Source organism: Mustelus asterias, chromosome 3 (genome assembly GCF_964213995.1).
Source record: "Mustelus asterias chromosome 3, sMusAst1.hap1.1, whole genome shotgun sequence".
In the NCBI taxonomy this organism is placed as follows: Eukaryota; Metazoa; Chordata; class Chondrichthyes; order Carcharhiniformes; family Triakidae; genus Mustelus; species Mustelus asterias.
In genome coordinates, this window is record NC_135803.1 from 4992450 (window position 1) to 5013991 (window position 21542).

Below are 21542 nucleotides of genomic sequence, written 5' to 3' on the forward strand. Positions count from 1 at the left end.
TTTGGGTGAGGGGGGGATCACAATTTGGGTGGCAGTGAATCATGTGCCCGCTATACATGATGCCAGCATTAGCCATTGTATTGAAATCACTGTAGAAGGACAATCACAGTAAGAAGTTTAAGAACACCAGGTTAAAGTCCAACAGGTTTATTTGGTAGCAAAAGCCACATCAGCTCCGAAAGCTTGTGTGGCTTTTGCTACCAAATAAACCTGTTGGACTTATACCTGGTGTTCTTAAACGTCTTACTGTGTTTACCCCAGTCCAACACCGGCATCTCCACGTGAAGGACAATCAGGCAGCCTGTAACGCTGCTGGTTGCAGTCCCCTTCCCCAGGTTCCATCCCCAAAGACCTTATTGGTGCAAATGAAATGATTCCTTCATTCTAGCAGTATCACTGATCCAGTCAAGGTAAAAGGGTTCATTTCTCCTTTAGTCCAATGGGCTAATTAATGTAATTCATACAAGTATTCATCCGCTAATTCCACACAGAGTAATCTCTTAGCTGTGGCTCAAAATCACCATGAATATCCTCTCCGCATTTCATTGGTGATTTGATAACTGATTGGATTATTCTCGACTTTGCCTCAAAAGGACGTTGAGTTTTCTCCCTGTGTCCAGTGCCTTTAAGTGAAAGTGTTCAAGGAAAACAGAGAAAAAGAAATTGATGATGATCCTGCCAGGCAATTGGCAGTGGTGTGCAGCGGATTCTTATTCAATTCTTCCAGACTCCAGAGCAATCATGGATGGGTGGCAAGGTCGCCTCAATCTTCTCTCCCCGGGCAGGTTAGGATGGGATGTAAAGATAACCCAGACCACATTGGGACCCTGCCCACAATGGAATCCTCTTCACACTGGGATCTAGCTGATACCAGGATCCAGTCCACACTAGGATCCGGTTCACACTGGGATCCAGTCCACACTGGGAAATCTGTTTTACAGTGTGCTTTCACTTAGCTGTTCTTCGAACAATACCAGCATGCATTGCGGATTATTCCGGTTCCCCCTAACAGTGACGAAAGAAAGAAAGCAATTTTCCAACAATGCACGTCTCACTATGAGCACCTTGTTATACATGGTTCCTGTTCCAGTCTTAGCTTGAATACTTTCACCTCAACTTGCACAGCAGCAAGGCTCAGCATCCCCTCTTTCCCCTCATCCACCCAGTTAGGCCTCTGTGCTACCCAAATGTTCAAGTTCAGTAGCAGAAGCTTTCGAAGGCCGTGATGAGGATTTCTTGCGTCGGAATCCTTGCACAATCTGTTCGAACGTCTTGCCTTTTGTCTCGGGCACCTTGAAGTACGTGAACAAGGTGAAACCAAAGAGAAGCCCAGCAAAAATGACAAACACGTAAGGGCCACACAATTCCTGTTGAGAGAATGTGCAAAGAAAGTCTTAAAAAGAGGGGGCGGTCAATCAGCTCAATCACATCAAGTCAAACGCAATTCCAATTTAGTATTTCCGTCACAGACTAACAGGAGTTCCCAACACAATACAGGCCATTCAGCTTATGTCTATGCTAGCTCTTTGCTGGAGTAATTACTACTAATCCCATTGTCCCACTCTTTCCGCAAAGCGCTATATCAATCCCAAACTAATCCCAGTGCGCTGCTCTCTCCCCATAGTAAGAGTTTTAACAACACCAGGCTAAAGTCCAGCAGGTTTATTTGGTAGCAAATGCCATTAGCTTTCGGTTATTTGCCATTTGCTACCAAATAAACCTGTTGGACTTTAACCTGGTGTTGTTAAAACTCTTACTGTGTTTACCCCAGTCCAATGCCAGCATCTCCACATCATGACTCTCCCCATAGCCCTGTATCGACACTGAAACTAATCCCACTGCCCCGCTCTCTCCCCATAGCCCAGTGTCAATCCCAAACTAATCCTACTGCCCCGCTCTCTCCCCATAACCTTGTATCAATCCCAAACCATTTTCCTTGAACTGTTTTCATCCCATTGACCCTTATGTTTCAAACATGAATCCAACTTTTCTTTGCAGGTGCAATAGTTTCTGCTTCGACCACTCGCTGTGACACCTGAGGAGGAATATTTTCTGGGGAGTGGGGGTGAGCTGGGAGTTGGCTCTGGATCGATGGGACCAATTACCTTCCTCAGTGCTGCAATTATTCTAGGATTCCAAAGTATTCCTTGCTCCGACAACCCTCTGTGTAAAGAAATATCTTAACTGCCATCTCACACTGATACAGAGAATTTAATGTTGATGAACCCTCACTACAGAAGCTGCAATTTGAGGAAGGACTTCTTACTCTTTACAACCTGTGACAATCCTTTAATTCTCCTGCCAGCCTTCTCTGCTCCAGACAAAATAATTCTAGTGTCACAAGTCCTTGACGTTGATAGTTTCTGATCTGTGGCTCATTTTGGTGATTGTATGTTTAAGTTTTTAATTGGGTTTGAATGGATTGGTAGTGGCAGAGAGACACTGGCAGATTACACCTGATCACACCCAGTTTTCCACTCATCAGAATCTCCTGCCCAATTGAGTTAGGTCAGACACATGTTACACCTGTCCAATATGGAGCGAGGTGGGGCGGCACAGCGGCACAGTGTTTAGCACTGCTGCCTCACAGCGCCAAGGACCCGGGTTCGATTCCTGGCTTGGGTCACTGTCCGTGTGGAGTCTGCACATTCTCCCCGTGTCTGCGTGGGTTTCCTCCGGGTGCTCCAGTTTCTTCCCGCACTCCAAAGACGTGCTGGTTAGGTGCTAAATTCTCCCTCAGTGTACCCGAACAGGCAGCGGACTGTGGCGACTTGGGGATTTTCACAGTAACTTCATTGCAGCGTTAATGTAAGCCTACTTGTGACACTAATAAATAAACTTTACTTCACTTTTTATTTTACTTTAGGCTGGAATTCCCACATTTGGGGTGAGGGATCTCAGTTAAAGGCATAGTGGATTCTTTGGGCATCATTTCCACCGAACATTTCCAGTGAAAATTGATACAATGAGATCTACCAAAGGCTTCCACAGATGTGAATGGAGAGTAAATCTCAATGGATTATAAAACATTTCAGTTTGATTGTGTCAGAATCCAACCGACAAGATAGATTAAAATTGCACCCTCACTTAAAGTTAAAAGTAAAGTTTATTTATTAGTGTCACAAGTAAGCTTACATTAACACTGCAATGAAGTTACTGTGAAAATCCCCTAGTTGCCACACTCCGGCGCTTGTTCGGGGTACACTGAGGGAGAATTTAGCATGGCCAACGCACCTAACCAGCATGTCTTTCGGAATGTGGGAGGAAACCGGAGCACCCGGAGGAAACACACGCAGACACAGGGAGAACATGCAGACTCCACACAGACAAGACCCAAGCCAGGAATCAAACCCTGGCGCTGTGAGGCAGCAGTGCTAACCACTGTGCCACCATACAGCCCCCTTATTTCAGTTTTGGCAATTATGGTCACTACTGTTCTTGCTTTTCACCCAGTCCACTCAATAAAAGTCATTCTTTGTTTGCTACAGTAATACATCACTACCCCAACTTACACCAACTCTGATGAGTGGTGATTCAGACTCGAAACGTTGGTTCTATTCTCTCTCCACAAATGCTGTCAGACCTGCTGAGATTTTCCAGCATTTTCTGTTTTTGTTTCAGATTCCAGCATCTGCAGTATTTTGCTTTTACCCCAGTTGCTATTCACCCATCATCCCTACACTCATCAACCTACGGAAGTAACACCTTGATTTTAAAATTCACACCTGCTTCTCCTAATCCCTTCACAGTCTGTCCCCTCTCTATCCCTGTATCCGCCTCCAGTCCCACATCCTCTGAGAGTTCTCAGAAATCCAGCCTCTCACACATCCCTGGTTTTAAAGAGAAGCTGCATCTTCAGCTACCTGGACCCTAAACTCAAAATTTCCTCTATAAACATCGCTGCTTCTCCACTTCGCTCCTTTAAGATGCTTGTCTCTGACTAAAGGCGGGATTCGCTCCAATTAAGGGAGGGATTCATTCTGACTAAGGGCAGGATTCGCTCCGAGTAAGGGCGGGATTCACTCTGATTAAGGACGGGATTTGCTCTGACTAAGGTTGGGTTTTCCTCTTCCCCCCTGCGGTGTGTTCCTTGGCAGCGGGAGGGTGGGATCTTCTGGTCCCTCCACTGCTAATGGGATTCCCCACTGATGGGTAACCCACAGCGGGGGTGTGCCGTCGGTGGGACTGGGAGATCCTGGTGGCGGGAATGTCGGCAAAATCCTGCCCTAAGTTTTTGCGCATCTGTCCTAATAGCTGCTTAAGTGGCTCATGTCAATGAGTTTGAGTAACTGCCTTGTGAAGCATTTTGGGACGTTTTTGCTCTGTTTAAACCACTAAATGAATGAAAGTTGTCGGCTGGAATCTTACCAACGTTCACGCCAGTGGGATTGTCCCATGACGCTGCAGGGAACAGAGATTTAGCTGGCTGTCAAATTCTCCGAGTTCGCTGCAGTGGGAGCGTAGCATGAATGGCTGGTAAGATCATGGCTAATGTGTTTGAGTTTAGAAGTGCCAGATTTTAGCGTGGCCTTAAGGGTGTCAGAAAACCTTGACATGTGAAAGTGAGCACTAGAGACCCCCAACCGTGTGAAGAAAGGCACAATCTGAATTATTCCTCACAGGATGGCATTTGGAGCAAAAGCAGCTTGTAAATCTCCTTACCGCGATGTAAGGGAAGCACATTCCCACGATGAAGTTACAGGTCCAGTTACAGAATCCTGCGATGGTTATAGCAGCTGGACGTGCCCCCTGACTGAACAGTTCAGCTACAATAAACCAGGGGATTGGGCCAGGTCCAATCTCAAAGAAGGCTACAAAGGTAAATATGGCCGACATGCTCAGGTAGCTCATCCACACGAATGAATTCTGAGGGAAGGGAGAGAAGACGTTGAGAATTCAGGAGGCAACAAACGGCACATCATCAAGATTTACAAGATTCAAGTTACAACTGAGAAATTAGAACTCACTGGAAAGTCTGAACAAGCTGGGGCTCACCTCTCTGAAAGAAAAAGGCTGAGGGGGTGACCAGATGGAGGTCTCTATGGCAATGATAAGGTTTGCTGATGTAAACACAGTGAAGATGTGCAACCAGAACTAGAGGCCATAAGCTAATCACTAATAGATACAGCAAGAAGTTCAGGAAAAACTTCATTGCCCAGAAGTGGTGACAATGTGGAGGGTGGGGGAAGGGGAGAGGAGACCATGAGGAGGAGGAGGAGGGGCAGGAGGGGGGAGGAGGCAGGAGGAGGGAGAGGAGGGCAGGAGGAGGAGGGGGAGGGGGAGGAGGCAGGAGGAGGAGGGGGAGGAGGCAGGAGGAGGGAGAGGAGGGCAGGAGGAGGAGGGGGAGGAGGCAGGAGGAGGGAGAGGAGGGCAGGAGGAGGAGGGGGAGGGGGGAGGAGGCAGGAGGAGGGAGAGGAGGGCAGGAGGAGGAGGGGGCAGGAGGCAGGAGAAGGGAGAGGAGGGCAGGAGGAGGAGGGGGAGGAGGCAGGAGGAGGGAAGGAGGAAAATTCTGACAAACATTTAGAGCCCCGGGGATGGGAGGTTTCTATCTCATGGAGCCAGGTGTTTAAAGTTAAAGTTTAAAGTTTAAATGTCACGAGTAGGCTTACATTAACACTGCAATGAAGTCCCCTAGTCACCACACTTCGTCGCTTGTTCGGGTACACTGAGGGAGAATTTAGCATGGCCAATCACCCAACCAGCATGTCTTCAGACTGTGGGAAGAAACCGGAGCACCCGGAGAAAACCCACGCAGACATGGGGAGAACGTGCAGACTCCACACAGACAGTGACCCAAGCTGGGAATTGAACCCAGGTCCCTGGTGCTGTGAGGCAGCAGTGCTAACCACTGTGCCACCATGATGTGTTTTGATGTAAATGATGGATTTTGTTTCTCAACCTTACTCACCTGGAAAACCAGCCCAACAGTCATTATAACTGCACAGCAACACATCCCGGCTAGACCCATCATGTACAGCGAGCGGCGCCCAGCACGTTCTACCAGGAAGACCTAAAGAGACACACAGATCAGAGCAATCCCTCCAGTCACCAAGCCCCCAGCTACACTGCTGCTGCTCACACACATTGATTCATCCAGCCACATCCTGGGTGCTGAATGTGGATCTCTTTATCCACCGTGTCCATATATCCGGCAGATCACCTCTCCTCCTACTCAAGCCGATGGCTCATGCTGAGGGATACCTCCCGATATACCAAGACCTGATAAATCCTAGAACAGAGAAATAGTAGGAGGCTATTCAGCCCCTCAAACTCAAATTCAATGATCATACCTGATCTGTCGCTTGATCTATCTATTTACCTATCTTTGCCCCATGTCTCTGTGCAGCCAACAAAAATCCATCTATCTCAGACTTAAAATCTCCAATTTACTTTCCACATCCACAGCCATGTTGGGTGAGGGTTCCAGAATCCCATCACCCTCTGGCTGAAGAATTATTTCCTGATATCATTCCCACAAAGCCTTGTTCGAATTGTAATATCCACACACTCCCAGTCAGAGGAAACAGTTTCTCTACCTACACTTTTGGATCTGTTAGAACTTGACATTTGAGTCCAGATCATTAACATTAGCAAGCTACTCAACATTATTCTTATTCTTTGGTGGAATGTGAGTGTTGCTAATAATTCCAGCATTTATTACTCCTGAGTAATTGTTCTCAAGAAGGTTGTGGTGAGCTGATCTTATAACACAAACACATCTTCTATTTTTCCCTTCCTGCTAATGCTTCCAACTATTGCTGACTCTCAGTCTATTTGTTCAATTCAGCCTTCACAAAATGTTCCGATCTTAAACGCTAAGTGATCAGAATAAACAAGCAATCAGAAATTATTAACTTGCTCCACCCTGAAAGCCAAAAACCACACTGCAAAATACTGCTAAGGCTGAAAATCTTCAAATAAAATTAGAAAACGCTGAGAAAAACTCAGTGTGTCGGCAACATCGATAGAGAGAGGGGAGATAGGTTTAATGTTTCAGCTGCTGTTCTCCCCTGATGTCCACTATCTATAGGGAGTCTTTGATCAGTATTCACCAGGGACAGTCTCAGCTGATCGTGTTTCTCAGGGTCACCGGGATTAACTGTAGATCATTGAACATTGCTCACACTGAGAACAGCAACTTCTGCACAGACTGACAATGAGACCTGGGACATTCCTGATCTGCGCTGGCACCCACTCAACAATTTGATAGTGTCTGTAGCATTAAAATATTGGCTGAGTTGGTCGTGTTCATGCCCGTCATGGGCTGAATCATCTTAGAGGAGCTGCAATGAAGGTTCGCAACATTGATTCCTATGATTAAAGAACAATCTTTTTTTTAAATTAATTCATGGGACATGGGCGTCGCTGGCTGGCCAGCATTTATTGCCCACCCCTAGTTGCCCTTGAGAAGGTGGTGGTGAGCTGCCTTCTTGAATCGCTGCAGTCCAAGTTCTATGGGTTGACCTACAATGCCGTTAGGGAAGGAATTCCAGGATTTTGGCCGAGCGACTACGAAGGAACAGCGATATATTTCCAAATCAGGATGGTGAGTGGCTTGGAGGGGAACTTGCAGGTGGTGGTGTTCCCATGTATCTGCTGCCCTTGTCCTTCGAGATGGAAGTGGTCGTTTCCTATGAGGAAAGTTTGGGTGGAATTTTCCCGTCCCGCCCACCACGGGAATCATAGTGGACGGGACACGGACCATGCAAAGATCTCTTGACCTCGGGCAGAATTTTCCAGTCTTGGAGCGAGTGCGACCGAAAAATTCTGCCCTTAGTGTCTGATGAATATTTAATAATTGGAATTCAAACAGACGATAGTTGTACTCATGGAAACTTACAACATTTTTGGAGGGTTTGATAGAGTAGGTACTCAGAGCCTCTTTCTCCAGACTGGAAAGTCTAGCACTTGGGGTTACAGCTTCAGGATAATGGACCAGCCACTTTGGACTAAGTTATGGAGAAATTTCTTTACTTAGAGAGCCGCAAATTTGTTTGCGAAACATTTGTGAATGTTTCATCGCAGACAACGTTGGATGCTCACTCAGTGGGAAATCCAGTCTGAGGTCCCAGTGGAGTACTGAGGGAGTGCTGCACTGTCAGAGGTGCTGTCTTTCAGATGAGATGTTCAACTGAGACCCATGACACTATTTCAAAGAAGAACAGGGGAGTTCTCCAAAATTAATCCCCCAAACGAGATCACTAAACACAGATTATCTGGTTATTATCACATTGCTGTTTGTGGGATCTTGCTGGGCACTAATTGCCTGTCATGTTTCCTACATTAGAACAATCACTGCGCTGCAAAAGTATTTCACGAACTGTGAAGCCTTTGGTTGTAACAGGGGCTGACAGAAAACCTTGTCTCTCTTTTATTCATAAAGATCCCAAAAGATTCTGACTACTTACAGAAATCATGGTGAAGATGATGTTGACCACTCCAACTCCAATTGTGGCATAGACTGGGTGCAACAGGTTGGCCTGTTTAAAAATAGCTGTGGAATAGAAGAATATCTAAAGAGAATAAGAAGAGAGGATTGTTACAATGTGCAGAGAGCTAGAACATCCAACTGGCTTCCCATGAGTTGAGATTACAATCCTGTGTCCTAGAACAAAGAACAAAGAAAATTACAGCACAGGAACAGGCCCTTCGGCCCTCCAAACCTGCATCGACCATGCTGTCCGACTGAACTAATACCCCCTACTCTTCCGGGGACCACATCCCTCTATTCCCATCCTATTCATGTATTTATCAAGACGCCCCTTAAAAATAAGATCTTAATTTCCTTCGCTTGAACTCACTCACTGGACAGTGAAGTCAGACAGGAATCAAACAGTCATACAGCACAGAAAAAAGCCATTCGGCCCATCATGCTTGTGCCAGCTCTCTGAAAGACGGGGTGGCACGGTGGCACAGTGGCTAGCACTGCTGCCTCACGGCGCCAGGTACCCGGGTTCGATTCCTGGCTTGGGTCATTGTCTGTGTGGAGTTTGCACATTCTCCCCGTGTCCAAAGATGTGCAGATCAGGTTGATTGGCCATGCTAAATTGCCACTTAGTGTCAGGGGGAGAAGAAGGGTAAGGGGATAGGGTCTGGGTGGGATTGTGGTTAGTGCAGACTCAATGGGCCAAATGGCCTCCTTCTGCAGTGTAGGGATCCTATGACTCTCTTTTATGAGACCTATGCATTGAGTCCCACCTTTTTTCCCATAGCCCTGCAACTTTTTCCCTTTCATAAATGTATCTAATTCCCCTTTGAAAGTTACCGTTGAATCTGTTTCCAGCACCCTTTCAGGCAATGCATGACAACAGACTGGGTGAAATGAAATCTCCCTCCTTGCCCCTTGGTTCTTCTGAGAAGACTATGTGATAAGGGTTGTCTCGGATTTCACAAGGCTAAGGAAAGATTCTCCGGGTATTCAAGTCCCAATGCCGCTGCGAGTGAGAACAGAGAATTTGGCACTCAGCCAAATCTCCATTCACTGCAGCGGGAACGGAGAATCCCAGCTGTGGGTGAGGCTGGAGAACCTGGCTATAGATGTTGAAATTAAATTGCTCCTGTCTAACTGTGTCGATCGAATCCAATCCAATCAAAAAGCCTGGCCTGTTTTAAAGTTGACCCGAAAGGCAACTAAGAGAAAGCAAAATGGAATTGGGTCAAAAGTTTGACCGGGAAAATTGAATGTGTGGAGAAGTATTCAAATTAAAGTAGAAAATAAACCAGACAGAGAAGAGAGAAGGTAATGCAGACAGAGGAATATAATGGAAAGGAGAAGGAGGTAAGGTGAGCGGAAATTAAGTGTTTTTTAATGGATAATGTTAACTTTTGGCAATATTACTGTAGTAAAGAAACCCAACATTTGAATAACTTGACTCAGGTCACATGAGTGCTTACCTGACTGCCAGGGTGAAGGTGTGGTCCAGCCGTGGTTTATAGAGTAACATGACACCCCAGACAACTGAGTCCAGAATTTCACAAATACACCTGGTGCTTTACTGAGGACTGAGCTGCCAGACGCTCAGTAACATCTTTTCAACGAGACCCTGTCTGCCCTGTTAATGTAAATGATGATGTGGAGCTGCCGGCGTTGGACTGGGGTAAACACAGTAAGAAGTCTAACAACACTAGGTTGAAGTCCAACAGGTTTATTTGGTAGCAAAAGCCACTAGCTTTCGGAACAGGCTGTTCCTTCGTCAGGTGAGTGGGAGTTCTGATAACAAACAGGGCACAAAGACACAAACTCAATTTACATGAATAATGATTGGAATGTGAGTCTTTACAAGTGATCAAGTCTTAAAGGTACAGACAATGTGAGTGGAGGGAGCATTAAGCACAGGTTAAAGAGATGTGTCATGGTGCATTGGGGAAACCATGCAGACGCTACGACAACGGATGAATGAACACCGCTCGACAATCACCAGGCAAGACTGTTCTCTTCCTGTTGGGGAGCACTTCAGCGGTCACGGGCATTCAGCCTCTGATCTCTGGGTAAGCGTTCTCCAATGCGGCCTTCACGACACACAGCAGCGTAGAGTCGCTGAGCAGAGACTGATAGCCAGGTTCCGCACACATGAAGATGGCCTCAACCGGGATCTTGGGTTCATATCACACCATCTGTAGCCCCCACAACTTGCCTGGATGTGCAAACTCTCACTAGCTGTGCTGTCTGGAGACAATACACATCTCTTTAACCTGTGCTTAATGCTCCCTCCACTCACATTGTCTGTACCTTTAAGACTTGATCAGCTGTAAAGACTCACATTCCAATCATTATTCATGTAAATTGAGTTTGTGTCTTTGTGCCCTGTTTGTGATCAGAACTCCCACCCACATGACGAAGGAACAGCCTATTCCGAAAGCTAGTGGCTTTTGCTACCAAATAAACCTGTTGGACTTTAATCTGGTGTTGTGAGACTTCTTACAATGTAAATGATCCCATGGCTGAGGAGCAGGAGAGTTCTCGCCACATTGTTGGGTGTGGATCAATACAAGGTGGACAGTTCCCATTGGTAGCTGATTGCTGGGCTATTTCAGAACAACCACACTGACGGCATGGTGGCACAGTGGTTAGCGTTGCTGCCTCACAGCACCAGGGATAGGAGACTGCCTATGGGGGCAATGGAGAGGGAGCATAACTTTGTATCTAACCCCATGCTGTACCTGTCCTGGGAGTATTTGATGGGGACAGTGTAGAGGGAGCTTTACTCTGTATCTAACCCCTTGCTGTACCTGTCCTGGGAGTGTTTGATGGGGACAGTGTAGAGGGAGCTTTACTCTGTATCCAAGCCCATGCTGTACCTGTCCTGGGAGTGTTTGATGGGGACAGTGTAAAGGGAGCTTTACTCTGTATCTAACCCCGGGCTGTACCTGTCCTGGGAGTGTTTGATGGGGACAGTGGCGAGGGAGCTTTACTCTGTATCTCACCCCATGCTGTATCTGTCCTGGGAGTGTTTGATGGGGACAGTGTAGAGGGAGGTTTACTCTGTATCTAACTCCGTGCTGTACCTGTCCTGGGAATGTTTGATGGGACAGTGTAGAGGGAGCTTTACTCTGTATCTAACCCATGCTGTACCTGTCCTGGGAATGTTTGATGGGGGACAGTGTTGAGGGAGCTTTAATCTGTATCTAACCCCATGCTGTACCTGTCCTGGGGGTGTTTGATGGGGACAGTGTAGAGGGAGTTTTACTCTGTATCTAACCCCATGCTGTACCTGTCCTGGGAGTGTTTGATGGGAACAGTGTAGAGACACCTTTAATCTGTATCTAACCCCGTGCTATACCTGTCCTGGGAGTGTTTCATGGGGATGTGTAGAGGGAGCTTTACTCTGTATCTAACCCTGTGCTGTACCTGTCCTGGGAGTGTTTGATGGGGACAGTGTAAAGGGAGCTTTACTCTGTATCTAACCCCGTGCTGTACCTGTCCTGGGAGTGTTTGATGGGGACAATGTAGAGCGAGGTTTTCTCTGTATCTAACCCCGTGCTGTACCTGTCCTGGCAGTGTTTGATGGGGACAGCGTAGAGGGAGCTTTACTCTGTATCTAACCCCGGGCTGTACCTGTCCTGGGAGTGTTTGATGGAGACAGTGTGAGGGAGCTTTGCTCTGTATGTAACCCCGTGCTGTACCTGTCCTGGGAGTGTTTGGTGGGGACAGTGTCAAGGCAGCTTTACTCTGTATCTAACGCCGTGCTGTACCTGTCCTGGGAGTGTTTCATGGGGATGTGTAGAGGGAGCTTTACTCTGTATCTAACCCTGTGCTGTACCTGTCCTGGGAGTGTTTGATGGGGACAGTGTAGAGGGAGCTTTACTCTGTATCTAACCCCGTGCTGTACCTGTCCTGGCAGTGTTTGATGGGGACAGCGTAGAGGGAGCTTTACTCTGTATCTAACCCCGGGCTGTACCTGTCCTGGGAGTGTTTGGTGGGGACAGTGTCAAGGCAGCTTTACTCTGTATCTAACGCCGTGCTGTACCTGTCCTGGGAGTGTTTGATGGGGACAATGTAGAGCGAGGTTTACTCTGTATCTAACCCCGTGCTGTACCTGTCCTGGCAGTGTTTGATGGGGACAGCGTAGAGGGAGCTTTACTCTGTATCTAACCCCGGGCTGTACCTGTCCTGGGAGTGTTTGATGGAGACAGTGTGAGGGAGCTTTGCTCTGTATGTAACCCCGTGCTGTACCTGTCCTGGGAGTGTTTGGTGGGGACAGTGTCAAGGCAGCTTTACTCTGTATCTAACGCCGTGCTGTACCTGTCCTGGGAGTGTTTGATGGGGACAATGTAGAGCGAGGTTTACACTGTATCTAACCCCGTGATGTACCTGTCCTGGGAATGTTTGATGGTTTTAACCTGGTGTTGTGAGACTTCTTACAATGTTTGATGGGGACAGTGTCGAGGGAGCTTTACTCTGTATCTAACGCCGTGCTGTACCAGTTCTGGGAGTGTTTGATGGGGACAGTGTGGAGGGAGCTTTACTCTGTGTCTAACCCCATGCTGCACCTGTCCTGGGAGTGTTTGATGGGGACAGTGTAGAGGGAGCTTTACTCTGTATCTAACCCATGCTGTATCTGTCCTGGGAATGTTTGATGGAGGACAGTGTTGAGGGAGCTTTACTCTGTATCCATCCCCATGCTGTACCTGTCCTGGGAGTGTTTGATGGGGACAATGTGGAGGGAGCTTTACTCTGTATCTAACCCCGTGCCGTACCTGTCCTGGGAGTGTTTGATGGGGACAGTGTAGAGGGAGCTTTACTCTGTATCTAACCCCGTGCTGTACCTGTCCTGGGAGTGTTTGATGGGGACGTGTCGAGGGAGCTTTACTCTGTATCTAACCCCGGGCTGTACCTGTCCTGGGAGTGTTTGATGGGGACAGTGTAGAGGGAGCTTTACTCTGTATCTAACCCCGTGCTGTACCTGTCCTGGGAGTGTTTGATGGGGACAGTGTAGAGGGAGCTTTACTCTGTATCTAACCCCGTGCTGTACCTGTCCTGGGAGTGTGTGACAGTGGTGAGCAGTCACCAGTAGTGATGGTATTGTTACTCACCGCATTAATTCCGGAGAATTGCTGAGAAATGTGCAGCATCAGGGCAACAATGATGGGTTGTCGGTAGCTGGAAGAGCGGAACAACTGCATCACTGTCATCTTTTTCTCTTTCTGGATTTCCTCTTTCTCCTTCTTCATCTCTTCAATGTGCTGCTCAGTGTCAGATGTCCCCAGTAATCGCTCCAAACCTGGTGAGAGCCAAATGAATGCATCATCCAGGTCAGTACAGAGGACAAGACAGATCTACAAATCCGTAAATATTGGCCTCAAGGATGGGGCGAGAACTCCTCTGCTCTCACTCAAATATTGCCTTGAGGGCTTTTACATTATGTGCAGGTGTAGCCTCCATTTAACACCTCACCAGAAAGATGGCACCTTTAATGGTGCAGCACTCTCTCAGTGGACCTGGAGAATGTCGGTGTAGTTTCTGGAGGGGGACTGGACCCCACAAGTGGGACGGAGTGGCACAGTGGTTGGCACTGCTGCCTCACAGCGCCAGGGACCCGGGTTCGATTCCTGGCTTGGGTCACTGTCTGTGTGGAGTTTGCACATTCTCCCCGTGTCTGCGTGGGTTTCCTCCGGGTGCTCCGGTTTCCTCCCACGGTCCGGAAAACGTGCTGGTTAGGTGCATTGGCCATGCTAAATTCTCCCTCAGTGTACCCGAACAGGCGCCGGCGTGTGGCAATTCAGGGATTTTCACAGTAACTTCATTGCAGTGTTAATGTAAGCCTACCCGTGACACTAATAAATAAACATAAACACAATCTTTTGATTCCGAGGCAAGAGACAATAATATTATTTGCAGAAGAGAAGGGAAGCTCTCTCCTGTTCCCTGGGCCAACTCTCAGATTAAATAAGCAGGGGCTACTCTGTCATGATCACATTGTTGTTTGTGGGAGCTTGCTGTGCACAAACTGGTTACTGCATGTTCCTTCATTACAACAGGTACCAGGCTTCAAAAGTGTGGCAGATGCTGTAATACACGTTGAGGGTGTGCAAGACACGATAGAGATGCAGGTCTTTCTATATTTTATGATCAGAGGCTCTGGAATTTCCTCAGTCAGAACTGAGATCCATTTTTAAACTGTTTTCCGTATTTTAATGATTGAAGATGTTTCTGAGATGTTATTCACGGAATTTGAAAAGGGGATTTGTGCAGAGCTGAGGTGAGCCACCCTGTTACTTTGGCCTGTAATACAAACTATGCCTGCGTTTTGCCTCCTATTAAGTGACTCCCTTTACTGAGTGAAAAAGATACAAATTGCTTCACACAAAGCTGGGGTTACGCTGGCATTACATCAGGATGACCTACCCGACTTGTTTAAATACAAATTAGAGCAGGTAGTTCAGCATCTGGGAAGATCAAAACCAGGTGAACCTGTGTGGCAATCGAAAAACCGTCATCCAACTGAAAATTAGAGACGAGCTTTCGCTCTGTGATTGTCATTTTCTGCCTCTGAATTAGAATGCTCGGAGCTCACAATTGACATCAAGAGGAATACTAGTGTCTCATACCCAATGGATAGAACATAGAACATAGAAAAAATACAGCACAAACAGGCCCTTCGGCCCACAAGTTGTGCCGGTCATGTCCCTACCTACCTCGGCTTATATATAGGCCTACCTATAACCCGCAATCCTATTAAGTCCCATGTACTCATCCAGAAGTCTCTTAAAAGACCCTATCGAGTTTGCCTCCACCACCACTGACGGCAGCCGATTCCACTCACCCACCACCCTCTGAGTGAAAAACTTACCCCTGACATCTCCTCTGTATCTACTCCCTAGCACCTTAAACCTGTGTCCTCTCGTAGCAGCCATTTCAGCCCTGGGAAAAAGCCTCCGAGAATTCAACCGATCTATACCTCTCAACATCTTGTACACCTCTATCAGGTCACCTCTCATCCTTCGTCTCTCCAGGAGAAAAGACCGAGCTCCCTCAGCCTATCCTCATAAGGCATGCCAACCAATCCAGGCAACATCCTTGTAAATCTTCTCTGCACCCTTTCAATCGTTTCCACATCCCTCCTGTAATGAGGCGACCAGAACTGAGCACAGTACACCAAGTGGGGTCTGACGAGGGTCTTATATAGCTGCATCATTATCTCCCGACTCCGAAACTCAATCCCTTGATTGATAAAGGCCAGCACACCATACGCCTTCTTAATGACCTCCTCTACCTGTGAGGCCGATTTTAGAGTCCTATGGACCTGGACCCCAAGGTCCTTCTGATCCTCTATGCTGCTAAGAGTCTTACCCTTGATATTATACTCCTTCATCCCATTTGACCTGCCAAAATGGACCACTACACATTTATCTGGGTTGAAGTCCATCTGCCACTTCTCCGCCCAGTCTTGCATCCTATCTATTTCATGCTGCAGCTTCTGACATCCCTCCAACCTATCCACAACACCACCAACCTTCGTGTCGTCGGCAAACTTACCAACCCATCCCTCCACTTCCTCATCCAGGTCATTTATGAAGATGACAAACAGCAAGGGTCCCAGAACAGATCCCTGGGGCACTCCACTGGTGACCGACTTCCATTCAGAAAAAGACCTATCGACAACCACTCTCTGCCTTCTGCAGGCAAGCCAGTTCTAGATCCACAAGGCAACAGCCCCTTGGATCCCATGCCCTCTCACTTTCTCAAGAATTCTTGCATGGGGGTCCTTATTGAACGCCAATGTGGGTCAAATTCACCACTCTCCCTGCCCCTCTTCCACTCATTTTGTTTGGCTAAGGAGCTCATAATATTCCCCCCATCCCACTCCCTGCCGCTGCAGATGCCAACCCTCCTCGCGAGAAAGATGGCACAGTCCTGGAAGAAGTGTTGATCTTTGGTGATCTGTCAGACTGTTACCCATCCTCTGGATCCTCCATTCTCTAAGGGAAGATTGTCAAGATATGAGGGTGCTGCACTGTCAGGTATGCTGCCTCTGGGACAAGCGGTTAAAGCAAGACCATATCCTGTGGCACCATTTGACGAAGAACAGGGTAGTTCTCCACAATGCCTTGGCCAATATTAATCCCTCAATCAGCATCCCAGGGAACAGGTTATCTGCTCTTTACCCTGTTGCTATTCTTGTGAGCTCGATGTACACAAACTGGTTGCTGTATTTCTTACATTCCAATCATGGCTACACTTCAAAACGTATGTCATTGATTGCAAAGTGCTTTAGGGATATCCTGGGGTCACAAAAGGTGTTGTAAAATTACAAGTCTTTCTGGTTCTTGTGCTCGCTTGATATCACAAGGCGGAGACATAAAGGCACTCGCAAATACAGGGAAATTCAGCCACGCACACACAATAAAGTGAAACCAGATATCAGATTCAACACTCATTCAGCCCAACCTCTGCTCTGCCTTGGACAAGCCTCCCAACTCAGCCAATCAGAGCTGAGAGCACAGCCTGTCAGAGGTACCAGTGACCAATCACAAACAATGACAGATTATCCTAAATGCACCCACTCAACCCGGATTCTCGTCATTGCCATGGGAACCATTCCCAGCCCAAATTTAAAGTTATAAAACAAAACTCTGCGAGACTATCTTGTGTTTATGGATTGTTGGGGCTGATTTGTAAATATTCAGAGACTGCACTGAGCTGTTTCTCGATGTGTTCAAGGGCTGCTCCTCACTCCAGTCCCAACCAGTTTGTTCTTCCTCATTCTCCCCTCTCTTTCAGTGGTAACGTGGTCCCTTTAAGGCGGCAATCCGTTGAGGGCCACATGATCAGGCCGGACCCTATGGAGAGACTGCACACAGAGTTGAGCCAATCAGGAGCGAGGGCGTGGGTCCAGGAATCTCAGTTGGAGCCAGCAAGGAGAAAGCAAAGGTGCGACTACTCACAGTCTGTAACCCACAAACTTACAGCCTGGTGAGGAGTCTAACATTGCCTGATGCTCCAGATGTGGGGGCCAGAATCTTGCTGACATTTACGCGGGCGGGTTCTATGGGCCCTCCAACGGCGCACCCCTGCCGTGGGTTTCTTGACGGTGAGGGATGAATTAAACAGGACACCCCAATGACAACAGTAGGACCGTATGATCCTGCCACCAGTGGGCAGTGTACTTCCTCCTGCCACTGCCAAACAAATCACGAAGGGAAGGAAAATCCCACCCAAAGTTTTGACCAGATAGTGGAAATGGTCAAAGACCATCTTAATCCCAATCTTCAATCATCATGTAGAGATATAAATTTCATCCTACTTTTAGGGAGGCTCTGGGTTCATGGCCAGATTGGGAGGTATTCAGGGCACTGTAAATTTGGTCCAGCTTTAGAGGAGATGTTAAGAGACCATTTGGTCTGCGGGATCAACAGCCCCACAAAACTGCTGGCCGAGACTAAAATCTCTTTCGAAAAGATATCCACATAATCTTTTTCGAAAAAGCCTTCTAAACCTGAGAAAAAGCCTTTAGGAAAAGCTGTGGAGGTTGTCCAGGTGACTGAATGCACTGAGCAGGGTGTAAGTGAATTACAAGATGTTCCCAACAAGGTGACTCCTTTGTGGTGGGAAATGGCTACTGCGAGAAACGGCCTGATGAAGAGATGGATTCTTCCCACTTCCTGATACTGGGGCTGAATGTCTTGTACCCTTCCAACACCAGCTATGTGAATACAATTCTGGGTTGGTAACTGGGTGCATCTTGCTCTACACAACTTAGAGAGATTCCATGCAGTGAACTTAAACCCCGAATCAGTGGGCAATTGCCAATCCTCTATCTCCTGCCCTTTACCCCCTCCAGCCCTCAATAAATCACACCATGAAATCCAGAGAGTTGTGGACAATCTGAGTATAGATGCAAACTCTAAGCAACAGCAAATCTTGCATTTACACAGTGCCTTTAATGTAGCCAAACATCCGGCATTTCACACTTGACACCGAGCTACATAAGGAGATAATGGGTAAGATTCTAAAAGGTGGCAGGAGCAGAGGGACCTGCGTGTATATGTGCATAAATCATTGAAAGTGACAGGACAGATAGAGAGAGCAGTTGATAAAGCACATAGCACTCTGGGCTTTATTGATAGGCATGATGTGGAGAAGAAGGGGCTTGGAGCTCTGAAAGCTTGTGTGGCTTTTGCTACCAAATAAACCTGTTGGACTTTAACCTGGTGTTGTTAAACTTCTTACTTTATTAATAGGGGCATAGAGTACAAGAGCAAGGAGGTTATGCTGAACTTATACAAGACAATTGTTAGACCTTAGCTGGAATATTGTGCACAATTCTGGGCATCTCACGAGAGGAAGGATGTGAATGCATTGGAGAAAGTGCAGAAGAGGTTTACAAGAATGGTTCCAGGGATGAAAATGCTGGTTATGATGACAGATTGGAGAGGTTGGGCCTGTTGTCCTTGGAGAGAAGAAGGCTGAGAGGAGACTTGATAGAGATGTTCAAAATCATGAAGGGACTGGACAGAGTGGACAGGGAGAAACTATTCCTGCTTGTAAATGGATCAAGAATGGGAGAGAAAAGATTTAAAGCGATTTAGAAAAGAAGCAAATGAGATGTGAGAATAAACTTTTTCACACAGTGAGTTGTTTGAGTCTGGAATGCACTGCCTGGAAGTCTGGTGGAGGCATTCAAAAGGGCATGCGATGATTATTTGAATAGAAACAACATGCAGGGGCACAGGGAAAAGGCAGGGGAATGGCACTAAGTCATGATGATCATTTGGAGAGCCAGTACAGACATGGTGGGCTGAATGGCCTCTGTCTGCACCACAAGAACTCTCTGATTCTGTGATATGAGGGCAGCCAAATTAGGTTTTGAACAGGGTGTTAAAGAGGAGTGTAGAGGGAGAGAGGTTTAGGGAAGGAAATCTGGAGCTTATAGGCCCCAGGCAGCTGAAGGGACGGTCACCAATGGTAGAATAATTAAACCTGGAGATGCTCGAGAGACCAGACTTGGAGGAGTGCAGGGATCTTGGAGGGTTTGGGGGCTGCAGGAGAAATAGAGAGGAGTGAGTCCTTTGAGGGGTTTGAACAGAAGGGTGAGAATTTTAAATGGAGCTGCTGCTTAATCAATAGAGGTCAATACAGGTCAAACAAACAGTGAACCAGAGGGCTGATAGGTCAACAGGACTCAGTGTAAGTTCGGAAACAGGCAGCAAACGTTGGGTGAGCTGACGTTTACCGAGGGTGTTAGTGAGAGGCTGGCCAGCACTGCATTGGAATAGTGGAGCCTGTTACCGAATCCTCGAGGAAAAGGGATATTCCAATAGGTATAAGTAACTTTCCTTTAATGTGAATTCAATCTATTTGGGCAACTTCATGCTTCACTCACTGCTTAAGAAGACTCTGCTGATGGAGTGAGTTCAGAGAATGGACCAATACAGTCCCTGGGTTAGAGATCAGCAGCTAACGCTGAGATCTCACAGAGGGAAGATTCTGAAGCTAGACTCTCCGGTACAACATTTTCACCCTGAGGGGACAATCTTCACAAATTCTTTCACTTAGCAGCTGCTAAATTCACTTCTCATCCTGGATCATTTAATGTTCCACATTAGGAAAGGCTTACACATTGACTTCATATCGATTGACTGATACGAGCGGGTGTACACACACACACACACACACACAGATTGTTACAGATATGCTCACACACACAGACACATACACTCTCTCTCACAAACACACACAGACAGATTTTCACACACACACAAACACACACTCTCTCATACACACACACACACACTCACACACACGCTCACACACACAGATTCTCACACAGACAAACACACTCTCTCACACACACACACACGTTCAGACACACACACACGCACATATACAGGCACACACAGACAAACACACACTCACTCACGCACAGACATACGCACACACATACACAAACATTCACTCAAACACACAAAAACATAGACACATACTGACATACACACACATGCATAGACATACACACACACTCTCACACACGCAGATACACGCAGACACACACACGCATAGACATACACAGACACACACAGACATACACACACGCATGAACATACACAAACACATATGCATAGACATATACACACACATATACACACCGACATATAGACAAGCAGACACATCGTACACATACATGCACACACACACACAGGCACACACACAGACATATACACACGTATACACACACACACACACATATACACACATACACACACACAGGCATGCACTGACACACAGACACACACGCACACACACATGTACATACACAGACACAAACATAGACAAACACAGACACACACACATAGACATATACACACATACACACACAGACACAGACATACAAAGATTCACAGCCTACAGGCCCACCACACAGACGCATAGACACAGGGACTCACAAACATGGACTGACACAAAAATCAGACACTCACAGAGTGGGTCAAACAGAAGTCATAGATCTAAAGAGAAGATAAGTAACTTTTTTCACTCAGAGAATTGGATCTGGAAAACTCTGCCGACACAGCTGGTTGAAGATTATTTCAAAAGTGATTGTTACAGGGAATTGGTCAGGAACATGGGTGTGAGTAACTTGAATGGACAAAAAAATAAGGGTGTGGTAATAAATACAACTGCTGTTTCAAAGAGCCAGTATCGGCACAATAGGCCAAATTGATTCCCTCTGTGCTGTACATGTTTACTTTACAGGTCTACACAGTTAACAGGATGTCTTATCCACTGGGAAGACACAAACTGAAAAAACTAAGCTCACCCTTGTCTTTAATCCACACACAATTACTGATACAATCATAGAATCATAGAATCCCTACAGCGCAGTATGAGGCCATTCAGCCCATTGAGCCTGCACTGACAGCAAACCCACCCAGCCTCTATCCCCATAACCCCAAGTATTTCCCATGATAATGCTCCTCACACACATTCAAACATTGATCAGACATTCTAGCTTTCAAACTAGGAGTGTGGATTCATAACTGAAAGATCAAAGGTCAGCTTTGACAACACACTGACGCCCCAATGGGCTGAAGCTGCACTTTGGGAT

General features: G+C 46.9%; 1 protein-coding gene across 1 annotated transcript in view; it reads right to left on the reverse strand.

Moving 5' to 3' along the window:
* Window positions 1–289: 289 nt before the first annotated feature.
* slc2a2 (solute carrier family 2 member 2) overlaps window positions 290–21542 on the reverse strand; it is a 45248-nt gene continuing 23995 nt past the window's right edge. Inside the window, exons 7-11 of the mRNA XM_078204364.1 lie at window positions 13534–13721; window positions 8409–8513; window positions 5909–6010; window positions 4663–4866; window positions 290–1367 (exon numbers count right to left, since the gene is read on the reverse strand). Coding sequence (XP_078060490.1) covers window positions 1167–1367; window positions 4663–4866; window positions 5909–6010; window positions 8409–8513; window positions 13534–13721 — 800 coding nt within the window. The 3' untranslated portion in view covers window positions 290–1166. The remainder of the gene's footprint in view (window positions 1368–4662; window positions 4867–5908; window positions 6011–8408; window positions 8514–13533; window positions 13722–21542) is intronic.